General features: G+C 34.3%; 1 protein-coding gene across 2 annotated transcripts in view; it reads right to left on the bottom strand.

Moving 5' to 3' along the window:
• The window catches only part of LOC106470885 (proto-oncogene tyrosine-protein kinase ROS-like), a 64224-nt gene extending 47131 nt beyond the window's left edge, over positions 1–17093 (bottom strand). For both annotated transcript variants that reach the window (XM_013931460.2, XM_022399525.1), the window contains exons 1-5: positions 17030–17093; positions 9162–9221; positions 1331–1357; positions 1061–1121; positions 339–559 (exon numbers count right to left, since the gene is read on the bottom strand). In XM_013931460.2, coding sequence (XP_013786914.2) covers positions 339–559; positions 1061–1106 — 267 coding nt within the window. In that variant the 5' untranslated portion in view covers positions 1107–1121; positions 1331–1357; positions 9162–9221; positions 17030–17093. The remainder of the gene's footprint in view (positions 1–338; positions 560–1060; positions 1122–1330; positions 1358–9161; positions 9222–17029) is intronic.
• Between the last annotated feature and the right edge of the window lie 1068 nt (positions 17094–18161).

Raw genomic sequence — 18161 nt, 5'->3', positions numbered from 1 at the left:
GTTGTTAAACATCTATCAAATATTTACTTGACTAATATTTTACCTATTTTTTCACCATTCATACAATACAACCAATAAGTACATAAATGGTTTGTTTATGGCAGTAAATGAGCTTTAATGTCACATGCAATTTTCTTTAATACTTAGAATAATAAATGAACTTTAAAAACATACACAGTACTTACATTACAAAATATTTATAGAAATGTATCGTGGTTCATCTTTTATACACTTTTTTTTTTGCAAAGATCACTTTGCCTATCTTAGGGAACTTTCTTCTAACCTTAAAAACCTATTAAGACCCCAATCACTCATACACATTATAAACCTTCTCTTACCTTATACTTTGTGTAAGGATGCAAGCCTTCAATTATAACTTGGTTAGTTTTTAATATGTTATCTGGATTATAGTATTCCCAGTCTCCTGGCAAAGACTCATATTTCCACTGGACTAAGTAGGAAACATTGTCCAGTGGTGCTGGCTTCCATTCGATAACCACTGATTCATTCGTTTTTGAAAATGCCACAAGGTATGGTGCAGGTGGTATTCCAAATTTCACTTTAAAAATAAATATATACATAAAATATGTAAGTAATTTAATGGTAGAGGTTTTCATATTGAGTAGTTGATGTAGGATAAAAATGTTAAATAGGATGGTTCTATAGCCCATAAATATTTTTTACTTATTATGAAGTGATAGTTTATAAATTGTAAATCTAGTTTATTTGACAAAATATTCATTCAACAACACTATTGAATCATTAATTAATAACTTACACTTTTAATCTATGAAATAACTATAATCACTCCAAACTTTAACTAAGCTTCCAATCTACAAATAACTAAAAGAATAAAACTATTTATGAATAAACAAGTAAAAAAAATTAAAAACTAAATTCCACTTTTACAACCAGTTACAGATGATAGTAACTTAAGCTAGTGTACTAACTAAAATGAACTTACTAAAAGTAAAAGACCAAATTGGTTTTTATACAAAAGAGAAAAAAACTTAAGTTAGATAACGTATATACCTAACATTAATAGAAAAATAAAACTTACCTTTAATACTTTCTATATATGCAGTGACTGCAAGATTACACCCCATAAAACAGTAAAGAACCTGAAAGTGAAATACAATTATTTTATTTTTTATTTTTTTGTGTGTACAAGAAAAGGCTATGCTATAACAATATGAAATGGAAAGTACAACAGAACTTTAAGAAACTACAAAAAAAAAAAAAATCAGAGCTCACTAAAGTAATAATAAGTCGAGTTACAACTAAACCCTGTAGTCCAAACATAATAGAACAAAACTTTTCAAATGCTTACCTTTCCTTTGGTAACATCTGTACCATTCTATAAAAGAAAGGGAAAAATAAATACATTATAGGAATGTTAAACGTGAAATCTGTACTAAAGAGTGTTAACTTTGTAAGGAAAATGTCTGTTTAACATAGCAAAAAGGTAGCATTTTTTTAAAATCGAAAATGTATTTCCAATAATACTTACCTCAACTCACACTACAGCTATTACTCTACTGCTAGCGCTTCCTTCCTTTGCCCACCTAAGCATTAGTCTGATTTTTTCTAGCTTGCTCCTGTCTTTTATTCCCCACTTAATTGCCCTTGACACTCTCCACCTACGTCAATGAGCCCTCTATCAGGGTAGTGTATATAAGCACCTCATCCAGCTAATATTATCACTATCGGGGTTGGAATTATAGGGCTATGGTCCCTAAATCCCACATTGGTGGCTAAGGCATTTGGATTGCAATCTATATACTTGTGAGTGGACCCTAACCTGTAGCGAAAAGTGATGTGTTCCAAGCCACCAAAATCACGATGAGAAGGTAAGCAACACTGAATTGGACAAACCCTCTCCTCAACCTTTATAAATCCAAAAGGCAACACTCCCAAACTCGGAATTATGAACACTCATTTACACTCCCTCATCGTGTGGGCAAGGTAAATTTCATTTGTCCCTGAAATTATGGGGAGGACAAGGATAAACTGTGCTCAGCCAAGGATCCAGGATGGAACCATTCTGCATTCAGAATTATAAGGAGACAGTGGGCCCCCTTCCATGAACAATGTACTGATGCATTATTGATCAGAACAAAGGGCCACACTCAATCCTACCAGATAGCTGAGTATCAAATCTGAATCAGTATTACAAGTAGGCTCTCACATAGGCTGATGCCTCTCCTACCAAACTCTGGGGGAAAAAACACCCATGGTCCCAGGTAGGATGACCACTAATTTTGCCTCTTCTCCAAGAGTGGAGGAAATTCCCTCAAACACTCTGGAGGAATAACCTCTGTCCACCACCCCAGTGACTGGAAACCAAGTGTGGTAAGGACTCCCTAGCTCCACTAGTAGAATATGGGAGAGGGTAATGTGCATTGGGAAATCCTGAGGAACAATGCTCTGGAAACAGTGCAATAGGTGAACAAAGTTCCCTAAGTTTTAAAAAGCAAACCAACCCTGATTTATTCGATCCAATAATCGACAGGGATGGACAGGATTCTCTTATGCTTTACACATGATAGTCCATGAGTGACAGTCCAGCATAGTACAGTAATACCACCTGGTCTGCCTCTAACTGGTTTTATAGAACACCTCATTTCTACAGAGCCTGTTGCAACCTGGATAAAGTATATCGTGTTCATGGTTCCTAGTATAGACATGGTTTGATAAAAAGCCCATGCCTGGACAACACTCACCACACAGTGGAATCCTCTGAAAAAGAGGTATGAGACCCTGGAAAGTAAAGAAGAGACAAAATTAGTAATGAAGATACTCACCCTCTTTATAATCTAGAAGATAGGGCTAAGATAGCTACAGGGAGTAGGTTAAAACCCTCAGAGGAAGATTCTGCCAAATCATGCACAGCCTGCACAATGTCTTCCAACAGGTAGTTCAACCAGGCTGCTAAGGACATAGAAATGTGACGAATCTGATGAAATGTGACTTGCAGAAGTCCCCTCCTTTTGAAAGAGAACCCAGTATAAGCAATATGGATCAATTTTCGTACCCACCTCGTCAAGGTAAATCCTGGGAACTGAAGGATCCCAATGAATAAAAAATCGTTGTCTAGCACCTCAAAAAGCATTAGTGCAGGAAACATGACACTTCAAGGCCCTCACTGGACATAACATGTCTGTGGACTTACAATGCTAGAAACCAGGTTTTGATACTCGTGGTGGGCAGAGCACAAATAGCCCATTGTGTAGCTTTGTGCTTAACTTCAAACAAACAAACGCTGAACATAACAAATGATCAGGATCTGATCAGTCATAAAAAATGAGAAATAGCAATCAGATGAATTGGTGAAAAGGATTTATCCCTTCCCTAGTTGCCAGTGTCATAGGGAAAAAGGACCAGTCTGGGTATAGGAGGACATAGGTAGAATGATAAAGCATCCTGTGTACATGCAGCACAAACACCTCTGATTGGCCACGTCCACAGGCCAGCAGCAACAAAAAATAAACCTTAAGAAAAACGTGATTCATGGTACATTAGGCTAAGGGCTCAAATGGATGTTGAGAAAGAGCATGTAATACCACCTTAATATCCCAGTTAGGTAACTGAAACAATCTTTTGGGATGAAGGATTCAAAAGAACTTGAGGATGCTGGAGAGCACTGGAGACTAAAAAGTTTCTATCTCTTCGAGTATCTATAAGTAGTCAATAAGGCTATCTTATATAAGGTGATTGTGAAAGATGCTAAACCTTTGTCAAAGAGCCAGGTCAAGAAAAGAGCAATGGTTGGCACATTTGGACAAAGTGGGTTCAACCTCCTCGCAATACACCATTGTCGATATGTGTGCTATTTCCATTGGTAAATATCCATTGTGGGACTATGCAGAGACTGAGACAGATACATAGCAACCATAGAAGTTACACCACAATGCCATGCAATAGACTGCATAACCTAAGCTTGAGTTTCAGGGTGGCTGGGTGTATGTTGTGTCGTGACTGCCTCAACAGAGATGGTCAAAGAGGAAGTGAAATAGGTGGCACTCCTGAAGGTACTGCAGAAGCAGAAACCAGGGTTGAGCTGGCCAATCTATTGCTACCAATAGAACACAACAAGGGGTTGAACAAACCATAGCTAAAACTCTGGGAAACAGATTAATTGACAGGAAGGCATAGAGATGCAATCACATCCAGTCCTAATTGAATGCATCCACTGCCAATGCCCGAGAGTGAGTTGCTGGAGACTAAAGTGCTAGTATTTGAGTGTTCCAAGGAGTGACAAATGCATTGATCATCAGTGTCATGAACTAAGAGCAAATCCAACAGAAAACCTCACTATCCAGCATCTGGTTGGGTTGAGACAATTGATCTACTACCAATTCATCATCCCCGAAACATGGCAAGCTAGTAGGATGATATGATGGGAGTGTACTCAATAAAAAAGATTCAATGTTTGGAAACAAAGAAATATGGACTGAGTGCCTCCTTGATGGGAAATGTAAGACATCACCATAGAACTGTCGGAGTTAAGCATGACGATTTTCCCCCTCAATAAGTCTAGACCTTGAGATACCATCCTTTGAACAGCAAGAAGTTCTAATACATTGGTGTTAGGGATGCCTTGTCATCCATCCATAGGGCCTGGAATTCCTGACCATTGAAATATACATTCCATCCCTGAAGTGAAGCATCTGTGAAGAGATGGATCTTTCGACAAGGTGGCAGGAGAAGAACACCTATTGTAATAGTGTTGTGACCTCACCACCAATTGGGGTTGAAGATGTTGATCTTGAATAAGGAGATTGGGAAATTCAGTGGATTGGTGTTCATGATCCATTGGTTGTGTAGAGACCACTGAACGGATCTCATGTGCATTCATCCCAAAGGAATGAGAGATTCGAGTGATGCCTACATCTTCAAAAGAGAAAGAACCATCTGTGCAGTGGGAGAAGAAGGTGTGAGTAAGAGTTGGACTGCCTGTTCCATAGCATGGAGCCAGATGCGAGTTGACTGGGCCTGATTAAGATACATGTTGAAAAAGACACCCAAATGGACAATATATTAAATTGGAATAAGAATAGATTTCTCAGCTTGGATAATAAAGCCTGCCTTGGTTGCTTCTGAAAGTAGAATCTGGGTGTGAAGTTCTGCCATGCAATTGTGTGTGCACAGGCCTAGGGAATGGAGGTGACGAGAAAAGCTTATACATTTTGGCAAAACATATATGGTGCTGATGCTAGTTCGAAGGACAAAGCCCTGAACTGCAGAACCTGACCTTTGTGCACAAAATGCAGATAGTGGTGGGATGACTCCATCATGGGAATGTGTAGATAGGTGTCAGTGGCATCCAACATTGTCATCTGCAGTCCTGGCAAAAATGCCAATGCAGAGTGAGAAATTACTCCATCATGAACTTTGGAGAATCTAGGAATTGATTTAGATGAGAAAGGTCAATGACTGAATGCCAACCTCTTCTTTTTTTGGGCACAACAAACAGATAGCAATAAAACCTTGGAAGAACTGGGACAGCTCTCTCCACTGCCCCCTTGACCAACAAATCTCTAACAGTCCTGGAACAAAGTTCCAAAATCCAAGGATCTGCGAGAGGTGGAAACACAATAGGTTAGGGGGATAATGGTGGTAAAGATGTGAACTGAATGACTAATCCTGACCTGTAGTACCAATGGACTCGTGGTAAAGGTTTTTTTCACTTAACCCGAAATTCTCGGAGCCGAGCACCCACAGATCTCGAAGGCATACGGTAGTCACCTCTGCTACTGGAATCATTCCAACCTCTTGGATATGGGCAGAATCTATTCTGGGTACCGAGGGACTGATGTCGGGGTCGGAACACTCAAATAGGGGCAAAATTGTGACCCCCTGTAGGAGTCGAGGAAAGTCGAGAAGCCAACGATGACAGAGATGAATGTAGACAGGTGACATCAACCCTTAATTCCAAGACTCTGTAACACCTGCAAAAATCAATGGTTAGAAAAAGGGGGCCTCACGTAACTCACAGAGGATGGCAGCCAGTAGATGAACACCCTCCAACAATGCATCTCTACCCTACATAGCAGCCAAAAGACTAGAGAATGTGCAGAAACTGACAATCAAGCAAAGGTAGATGCCAACAGTGGTTCCAACTAGTCATCAACTTGATGTGGCAATCGCTGAAAGGCTTCTGACAAAAGTTGGAGGGATGTTAAATATTTCAGAACCATAGTTAGGGTCAGATGAACCCTAGAAAATAGTTATCTATTCAGATTGATCACAGACTCCATTCTGGCACCCGAGATTTCCAGGACTGGATCTATTTGAGTCTAAATATGCATCCACTTGGCGGTAGTAGGCTAAGGCATGTGGTTTTGACAAACATGGTGATTAAGACATAGCTGTCCTTTCATGTAACTGAGCAGTAATCCAGGATCGCCCACAAGTGCAGCCTCAGAGCCACCAGAGAAACACCACCAGTACGAATATATATGTCTCCATATCACTACAAATCAGGACACATACAAAAATTAACTGAGAGTGACCCCCTTCGACTGTTGAGCAATGCTAGATATAAGAGGTGGGATAGGATAGAGACATGATTTGCCTCCATGCTGGAAACAGTAATCTGGGAATTCATGCTGTATATCGGCTTGTCAAATGGATTTTTTTATTATTATGAAAACCAACTAGGTAACACAAAGTATGCTCAAAGTATCTCCAATGGTTGTAATACAAGCAAAAGTGATAATATTATCTGAATGAAGTGCTTATATACAATATCAGGATAGAGAGTGTAATGGCGTAGGTGGAGAGTGTTATGAGACAGATGTTGCCAAGGGCAATTAAATAAGGAATAAAAGACTTGAACAAGTAAGAAAAATGCAGATGGGCTTAGATGGGCAAAGAAAGGAAACTCTAAAAGTCGAGTAATAGCTGTAGTGTGAGAGGAAGTAAGTATGTTTTGGAAATAACATTGAAATTGAAAAAATAAGTAATTGTTAGGTCCAGTGAAACATTCTGCCAAGACTAGCATACTAACGTTACTGCCAAATACACATATACAGATATGTATGGTTAGTGTTACTAATACTATGGCTGTAACAAGCAGGCCTACGGGGAACCAAAATAAGCTCACTATAAACATAGGGCAGTATTTTCATCATTTCAAAATCTGAGCAAAGAAAAACTAAAAACACTTGTAGTTTCAAGACAAGTAACTCTCCATTAAACAAAGATTAGGGTTACTTCTCACATTGAATGATGATATTTTACCTACTATACACTGACTTTATGTGTTATGTAAATAGCACACATGTAGATAACTATCCCATAATATTGAAACGTAAGAAGAGTATATTTAATTAGCTATACTGATTGACAGGTAAATTTTTAGTTTCACTTTAAGTACTATGAAGTGGAGTTAATATCAATACATAATATATATATATATATTTACATTTGTAAAATATTTTCTAGAATTCTAATTCAGTTTGTTTGTTTGTTTTGAATTTCGTGCAAAGCTACACGAGAGTTGTCTGCGCTAGCTGTCCCTAATTTAGCAGTGTAATACTAGAGGGAAAGCAGCTAGTCATCACCAGCTACCGCCAACTCTTGGGCTACTCTTTTACCAATGAATGGTGAGATTTACTGTCACATTATAACGCCCCCACGGCTGAAAGGGCGAGCATGTTTGGTGGGACAGGGATTCGAACCTGCAACCAGCAGATTGTGAGTGGAGGGCCCTAACCACCTGGCCATTTCTAATTCAGAACATACTAAATCTGGTTGAGGTCATGTACTAAATCAGCCTTAGGTGTTACTTTCCAATCACGAAAACTATTTACTGTTTCATGGGATAATTTCGTGCCCTATTTTATCTTGTATATGAGACTAGGACTGCTCTTGGACTGTCATATAGAACACAGATATTTCCGAATATATGTTCCAATTTTCTGATTGGTCAACTACAGAGAGAAGGTAATGCGTAAATACAGATTCTTTCTGTTTTTTAAGAGATAAGAAATGTTGTGATATATCTTGTCTTTGTTTTCTTTGCGAACTGCTGGATCTTATGCACCTTTAATTTGAATTACTCACTCAACTAAACAGTTTCAATTTACTAACAAACCAAACTTTGTTTCTTTCCTTTAATTAAATAAGTTTTTGTTGTTGTTTATCTACTTGTTTCAGTCATAACATAAGAGTCCTAGAATTAAACGCTATATGTAGCCAGCTTGGATTTAATACTTGAATTATCCACGTCAATAAACTGTTTATTTGCCTGTCTTCACACCACGTATTGTCTCTTTCTTTACATCTGCAACGAAACACTACACTTGTTCTTCTTCATGCTACGTCCCCGAATCTCCAGTTATTGCGAAGCGCAGTTAATTGTGTGTTTGATGTATCCTTCGAATACCACACCAAGTTTTCTCCCCTGTAGGTATGTATTTACATATTTGTGAAATAGTAAAAAGTAAAACATAAACATGCAAAATCCTAAAGTAATATATTAAATGTAACTAAAATATTTTCTAAAAGCATTTACTCGTGTATAAATGCTACAGTTATAAGCAAATTTTACTTCAAAAAGATCTAAAAGAAGAACAAATAAAAATCGTAACATCAAAAAAAAATAGATCTTCATTAACGTTTAATTTCTGTCACTGAGTGTTGGCGTTAGTATAATAATCATACATATTTGTGAATCGTTAGGTGTAGTTGTGCTAAAATGCCATTGACCTTTATAAATGTAAGGTAATCAACGATTAGCTATTATAAGAATATTTTTTTTCTGGTTGCAGTTTTTATATTTCTAAAATAGAAATCAATGACAGCTCACCATGGTAGGTAGGTGTGGCAGTATTGAATATGATCCAAATTACGATCTAATGATGGTTGGTTTTAAATATAAAGCAATACTGTCGAAACAAACCTAAATAATTTTGTAGCTGTTGCGAAACCAATAATATGATGTAAACACATGGCTACCTTCCCTTTCTTAGGCTAGTCAAGTTTACATTTACTTATTCTGGAGCCAATGTTGATATAGACAAAACACATGACTACTTAGACACTTCTGTAAGAATATGCTAAAATTGCAAAATAATAATATAATTAAGCTTTTAACATTTAAAATACTGTGTTGACTGTTTCGTAATTTATAATTAAAAAATAGTTGAACTTACACAAGCATTTTGACAAGAGGTTTTGATGGCAACTGCCCACCTTTGACACCCAATACGACACTATATAAAACAGAAATATAAGACAATGAATGTACAGTTTATTAATAACGGTTCAAAACAACAAATAAACTGATAAGTTTATCTATATGAATTCACGATAACAAATTAACTGGGAAGTCTATGATTAACAGTTCAAAGTACCAAATAAATTGAAGTTTGACAAAGTTCATTAGCAGACAGAATAAAATGTTTCATGTTCTGGCAGTATTTAAAATATAAAAGCTTGTTAATTGTTAACAAACTAATGACTTTCCAATTGCCTTTCGTCGTCAAAGTAAAACAAAAGAACCCCTTTTATTTCTATGCAGAAAATGTACAACTATTACGTCGTAGGAATTTCTTTGACCAAATTTGGTAACGTATAACCCAGTGAGGATTTAAAAAAAATGCTTTTTCGTATGTCAAGTACTAATGTAATTAACAAGGTATGATTGAGGCTTTTGGAGAACGACTGAATGTACCGCGTTCAACAAGACCAGATCATCTAGTCTTTTATAAACTATGGTTTTGAATTTCATCTGCGCTTCGAAACTCGGTCATTGAATTACACGAACAAACGCGTGCAAACTGCACTAGCGGCGCCAACATGGTTGGACAATGGTATTTTCAAAGATATTCTTGTGTAACCTTATTGGGGTTTTGTTTCCCATTACTGTAATGGCTTCTAGAGTACTGCGCGTTTCTATTTGGACAAAGAATGTTCAAGTATGTTGATAAATATTCTTGGCTAATACAGATATATAGATAATATAGATTTAGATCTGCTGTAGTAGAAGGCTATATTTTAGCCTTACGAAACTGAAAAGTAAGATTTGATTTTAAGAAACCGAGAATTAACTGAATAAAATAAAATCTAACCCGATATAAGTTTGCAATAAATATACCGCCCACTCTGAGTCACATTAGAGTGTCTGGTACTGTCCACATTTCCGTATGTGTTGGATGGTATAGATATTTGAGCAATACTTGAACTCTTGTGTTCCTTAAAAGCCGAAGTCAATATTTTGCCAATGGTAAGCCTTGATGACATCGAGGTCAAGATAAGTGGGAAAGACAATACTATGCAAAAACACATTACCTCTCATTTGTTAAAACGTTGCTTAAAAGTTTTCTGTAAGTAAAGAGTTAAGGTTCTACGTCACAATGCCATGATTGTAATGTTTTGTTACAAAGTGCTCACGAAACGAATGGTTTTTCAAGTAAATACAAGAAATTGTGCTATAAAATATACTCACCTGAACACTTTTAGACTTTTAAGTATTTGATGAGCAATTAATCTGAGTAAGCCAGTGTAAACAAGCAAGCACTTATAATAACACTTTGGATTGATGCATAACAAAACTATATTTCAATATGTACTTTTGTCCATAACGTATCTAACACATTTAGGAGAAAATCATATCTTGTTCAATTGGAATATTTAATTAACCCTATAGTATTGTCCTTGGTTCTTCAGAGGACGCTGCTTACAGACTCCTTTTTTCACTAACTCTCTGACAAATAGTTTCAAGACATCAAATTTTTCATGTTATCAAGGTGATCATCTCAGCGAAAATTAATCAATAATAATTAAACATTGCTTTGATAATTTCATTTGATGAGAAAAAATAACATAACAAGAAAAACTGCAATACTATGGCATTTTCGTTATTAAAATATATGCATGCATCTTTCCTAGAAGTTTACTCAAAGTTGTATATCTCCACTGATCTAAGTTTCAGACAGACATCTTGTGATAATGATAACAATAACAACATTAGGATAAGTTGTCTTTAAACTTTAATTCAATTGTTAAGCATGGCACTTTCTCGAACTATATTGTTAATAGGAGGAGTCATAAAAGCTAAAATGCACTTATCCAGATAGAATAGTTCGATTACTGTCTGCCCATTACGATTTCAGTGACGGTGTGCAAAGGGGGGGGGGGTGCTGTGAAACCTTATAAGTGTAGTGAATGTTGGTATGATTTAAAGAAATAAATAAATAAACCTAGAGTAAAGACGTAGTATTGGATCACCTAGCTTAGAGCCAAGTGCGTAAAATTTATCATGAAAGTAAAAATATCGATTCAATTTTCAAATTATATTGTTACTGAATCAAGCTATTTTGCGTTATATCACCAACGTTTTTAATAATATTATTAAAACAAACCTTTTTAATCAACGAAACTCTAAATTAAGAAGTCAACAAATAGTTTTCTAGTTTTGTTGTCTATACATTTAGTTTTATAGTTTCAGTACATAGACTAACAACAATATTAAGTTATACTTTTGTTGCTAAGCGAAATGACATAAAAGTCATTGTTGGAATGTAGTGTTACCAAAACTCACTGGCTTTTTTATATATTATTTGTTAATGTAACTGATTTTTACCAAATAAGTGCTCTATGAATACATCACGAATTCATTTCATGAATGATCTTAATTTTGATTGGCTCACAAAGGATTTATCGACGTTTGACTGCCTCGACTGCACTTTTCTGCCTCTTTGTTGGTCAAGCTTGATTTCGCAAAATTTATTTATTTCAGTTAGCTATGAACTGTGAGGTTAGGGTATACAAGGAGGTGGGGTGGTAGTACTTGACCCGTCATTTTTGACGGGCTGAACAATAGTGTATTTATAATTTTTACATTTCACATTCTACGTGATTTAGTTTGTAACTGTAATTTTAAATACTGATGTAGCCTCATAGCGTAGGTGATGTATATTTCTAGCAAGAAGTAAGAGTGAGGTTTACTATTGTAAGTGGAAAAACTCGCCTTTATCTCTTCGTATACATCTTAATTTTGTTTTTGCGAACACTTATGTACTGGCACTAACACAAGATCTATGTTTGCTGTAGTTGCAAATTTGCAATTAGTTTCAAAGATGTAAAAAACTGAAACATAAAAAAGTAGATGGAAGAAAGCTAGATCAACATGCAAAGAGAAATAGACATAATGTGCGTCCCTTTCACCACCCCTAGAAACTGTCTGATAAGTTAATAAGGAACTTCCCTATTAAAAACTCGCCAAGTGCTAATAGAATAGGCCTTTTGCTCTTACGTTTTATTAGAGGTTCCACGAGCTGTGGTTGCCTTACATCTTGTATGAGCAATGCGTTAGTAGGTATGAGAAAAGTTTTCAAGCCTTACGGTTTTCGTAAAATTTAGATATATATAGATATTCGTATCTATATTACTTACTTATTATACTTTTAAACTGTACTCTAACAATTTAACTAGTGAAATTATTGGGAAGTCAAGGTAAACAAAGAAGATTTTTTCACTTCTTATTTTAAGTTTTAATAAGTAAGCCTTCCTAATTGTTAGCGTTTTCAGTGTCATTGTAACATTCACTACATAAAATATTATATAGAAGCGAGTAAGTGTTTGTTTTGTATAATTTCTTCTAATTTCCATGTAGAGGGCTTCCAATACACACACACATTCATACATCTTAATTTCAAATGGTTTTAAGTATACATAACCACAATTACACTTATTATACAGAAAAAGCATGTTTGTTTATTTAGCCCCTATAGCCAGTTATTTTTTATTTTTATGTGTGTTACTTGCACTCAGTCTATGGTTAATTTAATTAGTTTATACAATAGTGAAATAACTCTAAAAATGAGCTACTTGGATATACATATAAAATTTTCATATTTTGCTACAGTTTGTCCATTTGTAACTTCTGAGTAAAAGTTTTATTCTGTATACTGGTGTTGCCAGATTTTATTTGGCGGAGAAAGTGGCAAAACAGCTATATCGACATATATAAGTTTGGACAGCTCTAAAACCAAAAACATGTTGTTGTTTTTTTAACTCCTAAGACCATTAAAAATTAATAAATATATTATTTTTAAGAGTGTTAATAATAATCTTTTGTTTATTTATTTTTTTACAAACTGTGGTTATTGGCGCATGATAGGTAATCTAGGGGTATTGTTTGTTTGTTTGTTTTTAATTAAGCACAAAGCTACACAAGGGCTATCTGTGCTCTGCCCACCACGGGTATCTAGCGTTGTAAGTCCGCAGACATACCGCTGTGCCACTGGGGGGCGGTAATCTAGGGGTAAAGGAACCTAATCAAAAGTAATAATAACTTTGACACCTCGTGGTCTGCTTTAAATCACGCTTGCTTCTTAATTAATCCCAATTTTAAATCACATAAAGTATCTTGTTCCTTTTAAAGCATAGTATTTCATAATCAATCCATCTTTTAAATCACACAGTCTCTTTTAATTATTTTAATTCTTAATTGATCTCACTTTAATTCACATAAAACAAGTAGTTCCCTTGAAATCATAGTGAGTTAGTGCCTACTTATATAATCCCTTTTTAAAATCATATTCTCCCTTTAAATCATGTTAATCTTCTTTGTAATGCACCACACTTTTCTTAATTATTATCAGTTAAATCACGTGGCTCCTTAATTGATCATTTTAAAAACCATACGTCTTTCTTAATCAATCCACCTTTAAGTTAACGTAGTACTTTAACATGATAATTACTCCTTAATGAATCCCTTATTTTCCTTTAAATCATACTCGCTTCTTTGATTTATCTCCTCTTCTGTAAATCATATAGAGTTAAGTTATATTTAATTGTTACTTAATTTGTCGTTTAAATCATTTAGTTGTCTTTACATTATACCTGCTTCTTGAATAATTCCTTTATAAATGATTTGCACAATCTAATTTAAAACTGACTTATTAATTAATCCAACTTGTAAATCATGTAGTTTATTTTAAGGTATGATGAGACGTTAGTTCCCTTTCATGACTGTAGGGTCTATAAGATCCGATTCCGTAACGTAAGTATAATATAAACACAAATCCCCATTTGTTTTTGTAACAATAATTTATTTCTTGGGTTTTAACAAAAAATGTTTATTTCATAAGATATTAATATGCAAAATGTTATGTATTAATATCAGTTTTGTAATTTACATTTTCCTTTATGAACTTAAGGTTTTAATTCCTCAGCTTAAGTTTCGTTATTCGATTAATAAACTTTTGATAAAATTGATATAACATAAAAAAATTATAATCATCTGGAAAAGGAGAAATCTTGTATATTTTTTGTCTTGTCAATGTCCTTAAAAAGTAAGGAAAGAACACTTTTTAATGTTGCTAGATTTTCCAACAAAGTCTTTCTCGGTAAACTAAAACACACATAACTAACTACAGAAAGCGAGCAGGATGACTGTCCAACTGAATACTTTGATGTTAGGGATGTTCAGTAATAGAAAATAAACACAGGTGGCTGAGGTCAGACCTCTAAGAGCAAATATCCTGGAACTGACATGTGCTCGTTATAACACGGGTGGTTTGTGTTTGAAAAACAATAATAAAAAGTCTCACGAGTAATAATCGCATGTACGTGCTAAAACACAAGTAAACTTCTTAATCTCACGGTCAAGGTTAAATCGACACGACAAAGTTAGGCCAGCCATTACCAACTGTAGTGCTTTTTCTATATGAATGACTAAAACTCTCAATATTTAAATTAGTAAAGTAAATAAATAAATATATATAATAAATATATATATATATATGTTAAATTTAAAGCTGTAACAACTTCTCGTTAACAAAACTATATACCTTACTAATGTAGTTTAAAAATATAACGATGTTTAAAAATAAAATATAATAGTTAGTATTATACTTCTTAGCATTAACGGGAAATTATATAATTATTTCACTTCATTTCCAGACATTAAACTTACAAACAGTAGCCCAAAACAAAACACGAAATAATTAGATATTATCGTTGTGAAGATACCAGTACTACTTCGATCTTCGTCAGCCATAATCATGAAATGTTTTTAAGATCCAAAGCCTAAATACATTGTTAGACAAAATAAGATATTCTATGCAACGTCTATACTTCCCTTGCTAATTCTGGTTATCTCTTAATCATACAATTATATATATGTGTGTGTGACTGAAAATAAGATACAAAATTCAGAATGTTTGTCAACTCACATAACCTTGTAGCACTTGACCTGAACTCAGAAAGCATCTGTTATGACGCCCTTGAAACTTAGAAGGGCTGTATAGAGTAACAGTGTTCGCAGTCTCTCTGACAAGAAAGCCCTGGGCGAAACTTGTTCACTCATCTGACGTATCATACTTAATTGTCTATATGATATACAATCTCTCACTGTTCTCTAGGAACGTATTTATTTTTTTTAGGAATAATGTGAAAGATATGCAACATAAATAAATATATATCAACAGAGGGATACAATCACAGCTTTTTATATACATATCTGATAAGACTGACGTCGACCTTGTTGGTGTGACGTCATTTGACCCAGCACTATCTACATCTTAAAAATCTTGAAAGTAGCGGATGATTAAAAGTATACATGAAATGAATGTCGTCTGTGTTCAGTTTAGAAGGAGAGGCGCCAAAGAGAATGCCCTTCACCATAACGTATTTAGGGCTGTGCGTTAACTGACATTAAATGATTTAAGGATTTTAAAAAAAAGCCCAAAGAAAAAAAAGCAAAGAAACATTGTATTACACCGAAGCATGGTGACATATTGGTGTACAGGTTTTTAATATAACGTTTCAGGAAGATGACGAGTTATGTTTTTTGTAAGATAATTAAACGTAATGTGTCTGTTCAATGACGATAAATATTAACTCTTCAACCGCGAGAAAACTAAACATTAAGAAATTCAAACACACTTGCAGAATATGCCGAACCATGCAAGATTTCAGATTTGCAGCGGTATTACTAAAAAAACATAAAATAAAAATAAAATGGCAAGGCGAAATGATACTCCTTGTTTACATGTGATACCCGATACAGCTATTTTGTTGTCAATATCAAAGAGAATAAGGTACCTTTAATATAACATACTACTCTTCGTTAAATGCTAATTTCTTGATATGAATACATTCAGCTTAATGATCAAATTTAAGTTGAAGAGGAACACTATCTAATCTGCATGCTGTGTATTCCGGGACTGTGTAAGCAAGCACGTGACTTAATTATCTGTATTATGCTGAATGATGATTATTACGACGTACAGAATACGTAAAGGATGATCATCTATACAGAGTATTACTAAGATTATGAACACATAGGTACATAGTGAAAGTGTACTATGACGTACTGAGCTAACAATTATTTTGATATACGAGTTTACTGATATGACGAACACGGTGAACAGTGTGCTGATATGATAGTTATTTGGATACATATTTTCCTGAGCTAATTATTATTTTCATATAAAATATAATAAAATTATAGTTATTTACAGATACATTCGTTGCTACGTATACCACTAAGCAAGTTCTTACCTTTATATATTTTACTCCTGAACTTGGGAAAAATAAAACCTAGGTTTCTCCAAGAAACGAGTTTCTTTTAAATATCTAAGCGGGTTATTTTTCATTTCTAAATTTAATTCATTTTTGTTAAATTTTCTGGTTAGTATAACCAACAACTTTTGTTTTGAAAGTATTACAGTTAAGGATAAAACTGAAAACACACATTTTACATTCTATCAACGAATTTCTATACAACAAGTATCCTTAAATCGTGTATTAAAGTGGAATGTTAAAAATATTACGCCATAACACTGTCATTTGTCATATTGGGAAGAGGGAGCTATATATAATAATTTTATGAGTTTGTTTCAGAGCAAAGCCACACTGGACTATCTGCTGTGCTCACTGCGGGGAATCGAACAACGGATTTCATCGTTGTAATTCCATAAACTTACCGCTGTCTCACCGGAAGACATACAATAGTTAGACGAATTTCCTTTAAAATAGCGTGCGTATACAGCTCCCCTATCGGAATTACCTGTTTTAATTTACAGTCTTCATTGCAAGATACGTCAACATCATCGTCTTCTGTTACCTAAAGAAGACAAGAAAAACCCATAAAAAAACATGACAACGATTTAACGTGGTACAGTAAAACAATATTTGTTTAGCTAACAATACTATTTCAACTTTCTGTCCTGCAATGATACATATCATTAATGTGTCTGTTTACTGTTAGGTAATACTGTACAAAATGTTTTGACATTATCCGATAATGCAGTAGAGGAAAGTCTGTTTATCATCAGACTGTTCACACTATCATACGAATATGAAGTGTTTTTTGTTTTAGTTATGAGCTAATACCATAAAAATTATCTCTGTCATACGAAGAAAAACAAATATTTTTACTGCAAGTAAAACAATCGTATCACCTATTGCGTCAGACACAGATAACTTGAATAGTATTATAGTATATTATACAGTAACGCAGCATGATGACTGGCTTTGTATTATATGATGTTAAAAAAAAACAATATTATCCCTTTTTCATACAAACATATAATACTAGAAATGGTGCTTGTCATTCCAACTAAATACAATATTAATACAGATGTGTTAACCCGTGCATTCTATTTTTTGTTTTGTATATATACAGTATTTTACGCAATGAAATAAGAATATAAAATAACACGGGTGATTAAACATTATGGTAAGATTGGAAATTATTTTTCCAAATACTTTCAACCTTGTTGCAATATTTAACTCAAAAAGAGGTCGCCACTTTCGGTGCTATATAAATTACATAACAAAAGGTTTCTAAAATATCATCATACATACCACAAAATATACCATTTGAAAGAACATATGCAGGCCACACAACTTATGTCGATTGAATATACCATTTCAAAGAACCTTTATACGCCATACAATTTATGCCGATTGAATATATCATTTAAATAAAAGTTTATACGCCATACAATTTATGCCGATTGAATATATCATTTAAATAAATAGTTTATACGCCATACAATTTATGCCGATTGAATATATCATTTAAATAAAATAGTTTATACACCATACTAATTTATGCCGATTGAATATATATTTAAATAAAAAGTTAATACGACCAATACAATTTATGCCGATTGAATATATACATTAAATAAAGT

This window comes from Limulus polyphemus, unplaced genomic scaffold (assembly GCF_000517525.1).
Source record: "Limulus polyphemus unplaced genomic scaffold, Limulus_polyphemus-2.1.2 Scaffold4267, whole genome shotgun sequence".
Taxonomy (NCBI): domain Eukaryota; kingdom Metazoa; phylum Arthropoda; class Merostomata; order Xiphosura; family Limulidae; genus Limulus; species Limulus polyphemus.
The sequence above is the reverse complement of the archived record's forward strand: the minus strand, read 5'-3'. Positions and strand labels throughout refer to the sequence as shown.